Source organism: Etheostoma spectabile, chromosome 10 (assembly GCF_008692095.1).
Source record: "Etheostoma spectabile isolate EspeVRDwgs_2016 chromosome 10, UIUC_Espe_1.0, whole genome shotgun sequence".
NCBI classification, from domain to species: domain Eukaryota; kingdom Metazoa; phylum Chordata; class Actinopteri; order Perciformes; family Percidae; genus Etheostoma; species Etheostoma spectabile.
The window spans coordinates 21,617,472-21,629,600 of record NC_045742.1 but is presented as its reverse complement, the minus strand read 5'-3'; the positions used below and the strand labels follow the sequence as shown (position 1 = coordinate 21,629,600).

The 12,129-nt window shown below is 38.8% G+C and overlaps 1 protein-coding gene across 1 annotated transcript in view; it reads left to right on the top strand.

The window, feature by feature from the left end:
- The window catches only part of pdlim7 (PDZ and LIM domain 7), a 32,689-nt gene that overhangs the window by 9,094 nt on the left and 11,466 nt on the right, over positions 1-12,129 (top strand). The window contains 3 exon segments of the mRNA XM_032527758.1: positions 2,156-2,307; positions 7,918-7,945; positions 8,848-9,041. Coding sequence (XP_032383649.1) covers positions 2,156-2,307; positions 7,918-7,945; positions 8,848-9,041 — 374 coding nt within the window.

The window sequence follows — 12,129 nt, the reverse complement described above, 5'->3', positions numbered from 1 at the left end:
GCCATCTCTTTTCTTTGTCTGTGAAATGAAGCTGTCTTCAAGTGCGGTCGGAAATGTCGAGATCTATAAATGATCTGATGGAAACCAGTAATTGTGAAAATGAAGTCTACTTGTGCTACATTGGGGGGTTAAACGCCACAACAGGAGGTCACACAAAGGGGCCATTTCAGTGACACTCCTACTGCCACACAACCATGCAACAAATTTACGGATCGTGATGCTGGTGTGAATAGGTCGTAAGGCTCATGGGCTGTGTTGTTTTTGTTAAACGCTAGTAAATTCTTTTTTTAGCTAACAATGACAACGTGCGGGTGCCAGGATAGCTCAGTTGGTAGAGCGGGCACCCATATGAAGAGGTATACTCCTAGACACAGCGGGCCCGTGTTCGACTCCAACCTGCTGCCCTTTACTGCATGTCATTCCCCCGCTCTCTGTCCCCTTTCATGTCTTCAGCTGTCCTGTTGAATAAAGCTCTAAAAAGGCCCCCCCCTTAAAAAAAAAACATGACAAGGTGCTAATCCAGTATAGTAACAAAACTGATTCTGCGGCTCTCTGTAGTGAACTCAGTGGCATGTGCAGAATGTCCCTTTTCAGAATATGTCACTTGTGTCCATGTTGTAGTTGTTGTTCTCAGTGTACGCTGTTAAAGCTCTTACGTTGTTTTTCTGAACTCGAGAAATTATTTCTTTCTTAACCTCATTAATTGCTTCTAGTGAGTGCAAATCAGAGGCAATTAAAGTGATGTTTGAACTTGACTGTAAAAGAAGTGTAGCTTGGATTGCCCCTAAGGAATGCATTTCTGCCTTTTTTCAGTTTTGATTCAAAGCAGGCTTTAACTTTGTTGTCTTGCGGGGTGGGGAGTTGTATCTCAGCCTGAGCTGTCATCAGTTTGCAGAGCATTTTACCTCCCCGCTCACAAGTCAGGTCAAGTGTTTATGTTTAATGTGCAGAATCAAAGCAGCAAGAGTGATATCTTAGCTGAACATGGCAGAAATCTATTGATTGAACGGCTGAGTCCTCTGAGCTTTTGACGAGCCAACATTTGCAGGGATCCATGACATCAGAGAGTAATCCTAATAGGTTTTTTTTCCAGAAATCCTGGCACCCGCTCACTTATCTGATGCTGAACACTTTGTACTTCAGTTATCTGAGACTTTGGCACGTCTTAAGTTCCATTAAGCTGCATGGGCAAGCTGACTAAGCCCTTACTTAACACAATTTGGCATCTCTGCTCTGTAGACTACACTTTCTGCTATGTCCTCTATAACCACCGTGTACATGTAGAAAACCATTTCTACCTATATAGACGATGTCAAGTTCTTCCTGTTTGTAACAAGGCTCCAGCCCTGTGCTCTGACTCAATATGTCAGCAGTGACAGCCTGTGGATGATGTCATTGTTTTGTCAGTGACTTACCTGTCTAGATGGGTTGTTCCAGTAAATTGTTATTTGTAACATATGGTCCCTGTCTGCAGCTTTCAAGAGATCCTTTCATACTCACATCTGCAGCAAATCATATGCTGATGACTGATGACATCATGATGACCTATAATGCCTGTTCCCGATAGTGTTGAGTGAAATGTCTCGACCGGCTTGTCAGACCCAGACGCACAGACTCCCTGAGTTGATTATTAAGTGTCGTTGACAGACATTGCAACAAAGTCAACGGAGCATGACTTTTTATGTTTAAATTTCCTGTGTTTTGCTTTGAACTGCTGGTATGTATGAGATAATGGTAGGTGGTTTAGTCACACAGGGACATTTAAGTACTTTTCAAAAACGTTTTCTTTTTGAGACATGACTTGTCGACTAGGGTAACACAAAGGAATTGTGAGATGGAGGCAAAGTGTAAAAAATGTATCTTGTGCTTTGAGATGTTGTGATTATTTGACCATCCTTGAAAGAACAAGATACAAGATGAATACGAATATTGCTGAATTGTTAAGTTCATAACATGTATGTATTTGGCCAATAAAAGGTTCAATATTTCTGTGATTATTATGGTTACTATTATTAGTGCAATTCTTCACCTGGAGCTGCCTGATAAGACCTGTTTTTTCATCCACATCCATCCATCATATCCTGTGAAAACCCTGTCCACATGTACCTCTAACTTCTCTCTGCTTCCTGTCCCATGGGTTTTTTTCTTCTTTCAGCTGACCCCGGCCGGGAAGGCAGCTCAGGCTGGTGTCGGGGTGGGAGACTGGGTGGTGTCCATCAGTGGTACCAATGCAGAAGAAATGACCCATGTGGAAGCACAAAACAAAATCCGAGCAGCAACAGACGCCCTCACCCTCACTCTCAGCAAGTAAGTCATCAGGCAACGCATGATGTAACAAAACACTACATGATCACTCACCCCTATGTTCTACCTCGGTCTAACAGCAGCATAAAACCACACAACAAGCGCATATCCCCCTTCCTTCCTTGGAGAGATAAATACTTTAATGCCCTTGAAATTTGACTCACTATGACAGATGGTTGCAAAAATTCACTGGTATTAAACTTATCCTCACACACATTCCATTATTTTATTTCTCCCCAAGGCTTAGTTTTTAGGGTTAGACTTGGACATTTTTTTCAAAAAAGTAATTATTTCTGCTGGTGAGGTTATATTTTCAATCCTGTTTGTCTCTTTGTCCATTACTGTAGCCAGCAGGATATTTCAGAAACTGCTGAACAGATTTCGGATTTTGATGAAAAGTTAGTCCACGAAAAAAAAAAAAAAAGAACCAACTTGGTTTCGTTACAGATAGCACTACTATATCAACATTTATAAAGCGCTTTTATGCTTTTTTCATTAGTCCTAAACTGTGAGGTTAGAAGAAAAATAATTTTCCTGGAGTCTTGGTGCAATTCGTATCTTTTCAAATTTCAACTGCTTTTCAATGACTCCTTCTTCTACAAATTGTATCCAATCTTCACATAATTGGTAGTGTGCAAATCATGTTTATGTTATCTATATTTAGGTTTTGATATTTGTCCCATGTTGCTTTTTTTTCCTACAAAAACGAGTTTTGAGGGGTAGCACTAGTGTTGCCAATTTCAGTTTCATGACCGTTACTCTACTTCGCTATAGCTCAGCAAAATCATCATCCATATATTTTGATGTTGATTCTAATTTAGGCAAAAATAATCCTCAACATTATTATTTAATTAAAGTAACCAGAGAAGACATGCTGTCTGAATTCTTTCCGTCTGTATTACAGTAATGTTCTGTCCTTATCATTCAAAAGGAGAGCAGGGGTTAGTAGTCTGCACTCAGCACCAGCTTTGCATGCCAAATGCTGTCAGGATGCACTGGCCTTGTTTGGTGTAAACAAACCATTCTCCGAGGAACCATGGGCTCCTTACATTATGTCTCAGCTTTAAAATGAAATAAAGAGTCTTTCTTCAGCCAAGAAAATCAATTTTGTTTAATTTTCTTGAATTATGTTAATTAGGACTGCATAAGCCACAACCAGGCGGCACTTATACCTGCTCACACAACTCATGCTAGAACTTTCTGACGGATAATGTATTTCTGTGGAGTACAAGCCAAAGGCAAACAGAGTCTAAAGCCCTCAGAAAATTAGAAGATTCTGACTTGTTAAATAATAAAGATGAGCCTGACTGCTGTCATGGGACTACTTATGAGTATCCAAAATCAAAAAGTAAAGAGGTTGTGATCCGAGCTATAACTCCACTATTTTTTAACATCTAGTTAATTTTGTTTCCTCCTAAGAGACCCAACTGTTATGACCGATTTTTTATTTTTATTTTTTTTTTTATATTTTTGTTTATATTTTTCTCTCTCTTCCTCACTTCGTTCACTTATGTTGAGTCAAACCATCCGTAGCTACAGGTAGTTTATATGACTTTCCAGAAGTAAACAGCCAGAACATAAACTAATAATTTCAGACTTGGAGATCATGGTGATATTTGCTGCATATTGTTTTTATATGTCTGGCTCCTCTCACATTCATACAACGTAGATGTCTCTGCACAGATCACTGAGTCCAGTGGGCTTACTGATTCATGTGTCCCTTTTTTTTCAATAGGTTAATTTATTTTATTACGATATGAAACTTGGAGACAGGATGTTGGTATATGTATTTCTTAGTAATATAAGCTTGAGCTGCAATGATAAGCCTATTTTAATAAGTCAATAAAAAAAATGGATAGCCAACTATTTTGATACTTGACTAATGTTTTTGTAATTTCTATAAGCAAAAATGCGTTGGCCATAGCGTCTTTTATTTTTTATTTTGTGACATTCATCAGTGACTATTGACTTCAATATTGAGACATGATGTGTTCTGCTAAATCATCAAAATAAGGTAAAGCAAAGAGTAAGCTAGTTAATTATTTAGTTTGAATAGAATAGCTTGAGAGTAGAAGGAGAGAGAATAATGGAGGAAAGATGAGTGAGATATGGTTGGAGGTACAGAGATGATTAAACTTGGGGGATCAAAGGGAGATTTTTGAGGAGGGTAGTAAGATGTCAAGGCTTTGTAGAGTCTTACCACTGCAGTCTTGTAATATTTAGTTTACTAAATATTTTAGCAGGTTATTATTTTGCCCAGAGATGAAGAGAGTTGCTGTATCTGGTAGGGATAGTCTAAAAGGCCATGTTCTTTGCAATCAAAGAGCTGCAATTCCCATTTTCCATGCTGCCAACGCGACACATTGCTGATGTTGCATGTAGTTTCTTTTTCCTGCAGAAAGAGTTCAGGCAATACACTTCGACCTACTTTATTCCCTAAGAGGAGTGTGAGGTAGAGAGAGCAGTAGAGTCATGGCTGGGTGGGGTTTTTCTGAGTAGAAAAGGAAAGGAGAATAAGGAAAGCGAATTGTGTTGGCCTTTTGTGGTGAGGAAATAAGAATCAAGAGAAGTGACGTCATGCTCTCCGCAGAGGGATGGATCAGTTGTCATCCTTGAGCTGTATGTGCCTCCTGCCTGTCTGACAGAGGTTCACAACTCAAACTCGGGCTTTGATGATGAATGACGCCTTGTTAAGACATAGCCCATAAACATATTTTGAACGTGGGATGAGATGATTCTATGAGGTAAAGCCTCATAGGATCCTTGCTGTGTCTGGCAGGTATGCTTTGCCAAAACCTGAAAATGAATTATGTAAACATATACACTGGTACTTCTGCTTTTTCACATGTGTATATGATTTGTGTTTCATTACACTGAAGGCTTGCTGTAGTTATTTCTCTGAAAGGTTAAAGATTTTTTTATTTTTCTTGCAAGGATTTTGCTTGGGAAGGAAGATGAAATTGGGGTTTAACTATGTCTTAAGGAGTATTATTACATACCAAAGCCAACTGTGGCTTTGTGTTTGGAATATGTTTTTTTAAAACAGAATATTAATGGCAGAAAATAGGAATACTGTGTATTTTTTTTTCATTGGTTTTCTTCTTCACCTTTATCTCACAGACAGTGGTGTAATGTTTTGATAGGCCTATAATACGCCAGCATGTTAACATCTGCTAAACTTGACTTAATTCTGTGGTTTGCCTCCTTTTTATTTCTCATCTCCATGTGGAGTCCAACTATTATAAACATTTCACATTCTTCCACTCTTGTTTTCTTTTACCCATGACTCCCTTCCCATGAATCCCCAGTCTCCTCTCTTCATCTCGCCCTCTCCTATTGTTATTATATTGTTAGACAAGCAAATGTTGTTTTCCTGAAACACTTCTCAGAGAAGAGCTATTGTCAGTTTTATTTATTTGGATCTTGGCTGCCATTCCATTTTTCTTTCTTTTATGTCAAAAGAGGAGGACAGCTGCACAGGGATGAGATGAGTTTTTTTGGTTTAGTGCCTCATTTTGTTCAACACCAATGATCATTTGGTGTCTTTTTTTATGAGGAAAGTTTAGGCTATATCCAGAGCCTTTTTTATAGGTAGTGGAATCAAAAAAATATGGGCGTCAAAGAAAGAAGATAATGTAGCAGCTAGAGGGACACACTATATTTCAATGTTTAATGTGTGCAGGGGTTGGCCTGGAGAGGGTTGTGTTTTGAGTCTGTCAGTGATGTGTGCAAAGTTGATTATAGTATGATGGGAGAATTGTTTTTGTGGGGAAATTTCTAACTTTATCTAACATCAGCTGGAAAGCCTAGGGTGCATCAGTCAAGATAAGGGACCGATGACACGAGGCAGGAAATGATCTCATAGTGTGCATATCCAGTTTCAGCACAAGTCAAACTTGATCAAGCAAACTAACTTATTCCATGAAAAAATGACCTAATGATCTCCACATTTGCAGCTCTCACACATTCTCTATATGCATGATCTAAGTGTGGCTCATCAAATTATGGGTTAAGGCGAGTCGAAGCACTACGAATGTCATGTTGATTTTTCTTCCCAGGAGTGTGACACGCACAGACATGTCAGTATGCCTGCCCTTCGCTCTTCCCTCTCTGTATCTATACAGCCCTGTTGTCATCCTGTCTTTGACATTGCTCTATCACTGGTTGAGCAGGCAATAATGTGAGCGGTTATTCATTTCTCATTGTCACAGGAAGTGCTGTCCATTGTTCTGTGCGTATGACTGTAGCCTAAAACAATAAGGGTGACCGCAGGGCTGTTCCACTTTTGCTTAACCCTGTTGTAGCTTAGTGTTGCATGCACACATTGGGCAGGGGGATGGTAGTAGTTTTATGTTTTAGTTATTTTAGGAGCCAGCAGCAATGTAAAGCTGGGTGCCTTCATGTTTAATGTGTACAGATATTTTAATGAACCGTCTTCTGTGTGACTACAGTTAGCAAAGACAAAGGAATAATGTGAATCCTGGGATTAGAGTTAGAGATTAGAGAAGTGTACTACACTGTCACATTAGCAGTATTCTTAACTGGCTGGGTGAATCTGAAGACAGCCCAAGGTTTTGGTGTTTATAAATGGGAAAACATTAGCTTTTACAATCTGGTTCTTTTCTCCCGTCATTTCTATGGCTTGTATCATCTTTGGTAATTAGGTTAATTGTTGAGATATGGGTGTAAGGGGACTTTGCTCGAGACAGCCTTGGACTCCATTTGGCAGTACAAACAATGAAATATGAGCAAAGTAGTCCAGTTGAACACAATTATCTAAACCACATGTTAAGAAAAAATGAAGCAACCTGAATCCAACAGTATTTTGCAGGGCTATGTCTTGGTTCAGTCGCACATGTGTGCTCATGTAGTTTTATGATGCACTGGATAATTATAATGGGCATTTTGAGTGCATTCTCTTTTATTCTAGCATCTGTGAGTGATTTAGATAAGTGGGTTAAACTGTGCCTGTTTAAAACCCGTCTGATCACTTGTTTGCATACCCCTTGTAAAATGGTCTCAAGCTGAGTTCCTGCAATTCCCTATTCAAGCCATAAAGCTTATATTTATAATGTTGTCTTAACTAATGGGAAGCATGGCAAAAACTACAACGAAAGGACCCAACAAAATATTGTTCCACTAAGTTGTAATTGAAGTCACTTTGTATATGTGTAACCAGACTAATTTATTATAGGTTTTGTAATTAAAATGTATTGGGATGTGTAATACAAGCAAGTTCAAAAGTGTTGGAGTATCACTTGTTTTTTCAGCTTGAATAACATAATTTTATGTTGTCCAGTTAATAAAAAAATAAAACCGTATTTTGGATGGAAATTCAACTTGGAGACGGCGTCTCAAACACAACTTTTTTTCTTTTGACTGAAACATTGCAGACTTTTGTGACTTGTAAATTACAGCGTTCAGTATTGTATCTTAAATGTGTGGAGGTGATTTTATTTTAAATGGTAAATGGACTGTATTTGTAGAGCACCTTTTCTACCTATCACAAAGCGCTTTACAATTTGCCTCTCATTCACCCATTCACACATATATTCACACTCTATTCTCTATATATTCAACACTAATACCTACCCCTGTCACTTCTTTTCACAGAGCTTTCAAAGCAGGTGGAGACCAGAAGGTAAGACTATATTTTTCTGAAACATTGAGCACACCTCTGTATGAACAATTGGATTCTTTGGCATGGTCTGCTACTGGACTATTGAGTTTGAAACTTCCTTTAATCATTGCTCACAATTGGCTTCAACAGTGTGTTCTGTCACTTCGTGTTTAAATTCATCTGATTCACTCGAGTCACCTGTCAAGCTCTCAGTGTCCATGCGCTGTGCATTAGCAAAGCATCAGTGAGTCGCTAAACGAGTTGTTTGCTGGATGGAGTGTTGTGAATATTGCTTTTGGAATTTCCTGTGGTTTATTTTGTGATGCCTTGCACAATCCCTGAAGCCAGAGTAATACCGATGCATTTAGTTTCACTGTCAAACCTCTTGACAGCTACTTGACTGACTACTGTGTGAACACTACAGTGGTGTCATGAACCGCTTTGTGCTGCACCTCATTTTTAGTAAAGCAGCAAGAACATAATACTTCTCACAAAGTCAACGTTCCATTTTAGGAGGTGTTCTTTTGCCGTCCATGCATAATGCCCAGGGAGAAATCTCATTAGTGAGACATGTCAGTCAAATATGACAATTTCTCAATGTGAGCATTTTGCTTTTGCCAGCAGTAGCAGATTATTCTAGCCAGTCCTTGGCAGACTGCCAACACAAATAAAATGGCTGTGCTCACACCATTTAAGCACTTCTTCCATGCACAGAGAAAAGCCTGCAGGCTTTGACAGAGCTTCTCCTGAAGCCCGGACTAATCATTTGCACAAAAAAAAAATGATTGGGCTGCGTTGGAAGCTTGCTAAATGTAAAGCTTGGGATTGTGCAACAGCAGAAGGAACTATCACTGTGTGTCAAAAATGTCTAACTGCATGTTGTGTGCTGTGCTGCACTGTCTCCCTCTCCCACACCCCCATAGGACTCACTTTCTCCGGCTTCTGTTCAGCCAAAGTACTCCTTTGCCCCCAGCACAACCATTAACAAGATGGCGAGGCCATTTACAGCAGGTGGTAGTGCCAACTCAGGACCTGCTATTAAACCTGTGGCCTACTCCCCTAAAGTTAACACCCAGAGCTCACAGGGCCGTGCCAGTATGCAGCAGCCACAGAATGGGTAGGTGGATAAAGAAACACTATTCCCTTTGGACCCACAATGTGACTAATGTGGTTTAATGGTTCTGACGTCTCATTATTCTGGTTTTACACTAAAGAGAAAACGACTCCTTCAGGATTTCCAAACTGCATTATGTTTAGAATTGACTTAATTATATTGCCAACATTGTGTCACACATTTAGGAAACCTTCTATAAAGGATGAACATAAGAAAATGAATGCTGACTCACTGCTGTGATTATACTTAATTACTCCACTGTCTGCCAACAATGTAACAATCAAGATAGAAAGCATATGAGAACTTTTGTATAAGCTTAAGACTCTGGCCATAGATTAATTTTGGGGAAAAGGAGGAGGTCGTCAAACCTTTTTGTGAAAATTACCCAAATGATCTTGTTGGCCTTTATCATACAGATAAAAGCAAACACTTTGTTAGCAGCATAGCAAGGAATATTTAGCTGACACATGCAATTCAAGCTGGCTTCCTCCCAGCTGAAAGACCTCTACAGTGGAATGTATTGAATGATAACGGTTTTACAGAGATTAGTGAAGGATATGTCAATAATCAGTCATAGTTTGAAGGCCCGGTATGTATTTTATTTATTTATTTTATTTTTTTTAAATCTTCCTCTGGTTCTGTTTTTGGCAACTGTAGATTAAGGATTTATTTTGTAGATATGTGTATATTTTAGAGAGAGAGAGACCCTTCGAGCAATGTATATTTTCTTGCAAAACAACTCCATTTTCAAACTGATTTGCTTTTTCAAGAGATGAGTTATCGACTGATTATTGCTTGTATCTTGCTTTTCCAGCAAGCCGTATGTTGCAAAGAAATTGCAATATTTTTAAATCCAGTATTTTTCAGCTTTTAGAAGCTGTGTTTGTCACAGTACTCGCTCTGTCACTTTGGTTCCTCTTTGTAAAATATCTCATTAGTCAGAAGTCATACCTCCAAAAATATAATAAATTACATCTCTCGGTTTGCCTCATGCTTAAACGTAATATACTTGTGGCCATGTCAGCAGCAACATCATTTTATTTTGGATTTGTATTTTTAACCAAATTCCATGATTCTCTCTGGATATACTTAAATGATAGTGCCATACAGCTAGGTTGTCACATCACAGTAGTGATGATGGAAAATCTTGATTATGGTGCATCTTTTTTTTTTCTTCCAAATGAATGAAATTCATATTTACGGCTCTAAAATGGAGCCCATCGGTGTCCCTCAAGTAAAAACACATTCTGCTGTGTTAGAAAAGTCAATCTTCAGTCTCTTCTTGAAAATGTGATGGCTTCTGATCTTTTGATTATAAATTATTGAAAAAAAATAAATAAATAGTAACTTGGTTTCAGAGTTGCATGTTTTGAAGCTGTTATAATTCTGCTATCATCTCTGCTGCGTATTGAAAAGGAAGTTACTGCTCCCATGACCATGAGTCTTGCTGCTATAATTACATAGAATAATTGTCAGAATGCTCCTGTTGTTAATTTAATGTTTTTTTGTACAAGGATCCCAGGAATGGATTTTAAATAATCCAGATAGTAGAAGTATGGCATGAAATTATGTAGGATAGGCCAGTCTGGTTCCTGTAATTTGGGTCATGGTAGTGGTTTCCTGGTCATTGGTGAGATGTGGCCTGTCGCTGTATTAAGCCTCACTTAAGCTTTTACTGTCCTGGTTCTGGATTATTTATGCAGCCATACTTGTTTCTCTTGAGGCCTCATGGTTGTGAGGTTTCTTTGCACATCGCTGAAACCCATTCCTCTGGCCTTTTTTTGGGACGATTAGCGCCTAATTATAACTCTCAGCTCACTTTTGATGAAAACATTGTTGGATCTCTCCGGACAGTAAACCGTTCAATGCAAGCAGCATATGTCTAATGTGCCTAGGCCTGTCGGATTGAAACTGGCTTTGTGTGATGTTGTTTGTACAAACTTTGTCTGACATCATGATGCGTCAATGCTGTGGCATTTATCGTTGTTGACGGGGTTTCAGAGGTTTTTTTTTGGCAAATGCTACAGCCATTTACATAATCGTAAAGCATTTGTGCACATGGGTGAGCGGAGTGCTGGGCAAAGGGTTTGTGCCAAATGGACTGAGTCATCTTGGAACAGGGGGACAATAGATGATTTGACATAGAAACAATGCTGTCTTTCTCACAGAGCTTGTTGATAACGGCATGTCTCATGGCACCTCTTGCTTGATTTTTGCATCCTGCGGAATTTTTGGTCTTTTGTTGTGTACAACCTCTCTGCCATACATTGCCATGTTCTGGTTTTCCATCTGTTTACTCAAATGCTGAACTCTGACCTCTTGCTTTCATTTTCTGTTTTGCTCTTTTCTCTAAACGTCACAGATGGAAACTCTTGAGAAGTTAGTATATCTCTCTTTTTGTCTTAACGGTCCAGACAAAATGTTTGCTTGTTTGCTTGTGTCATTCACACTCAATCATTCCCATCCTTTATTACAGTGGTTCCCAACCTTGTGACCTTTTTTTTTTTTTTGTGTGCCTGCAACCCCTCACTGTTGGCATATGTTTACTGGTTGTGAGCAACTGTGATTTAAACATAAACAAAAATTATAATCGTAATGATTTTATATTGAATAACTTAAAAGGATTCAATAATTTACAAGGGGGGAAAAACAACCTCAACCTCAGGTTTATATTGCAATGCATTGTGGGGGTCCCTATCTCCAGATTGGGAACCACTGCTATTTGCTATTTCTATACTATTTCCTCATAATTCATCAGTTAAACAAAATCATTACCATCTCACTATTTATACTGGACAGTTTTTTTTTGTTTTTTTTGCAATCAGGATAAAACAAGAAATATATGTCTAAAAACTTTAACTTTTTATTAATTTTCCCTCCTATCGTCTGTCTCTCCTCTGTTAACGTAATACAATCTGTCTGTATGTGGTCTTTGGTCTATTCTACAGGGGTGAAGCAACTTACTTTGATGATGTGTACCAAGAGTCCAAGTAAGGACCAGCTGCATGCAGGCTGGTTTGTCAGCTTATTAGGTTAATGTGGCAAGGCTAGATGTGAGAAGCGCTAAAGCTCTTGGGTAAATTCACAGATA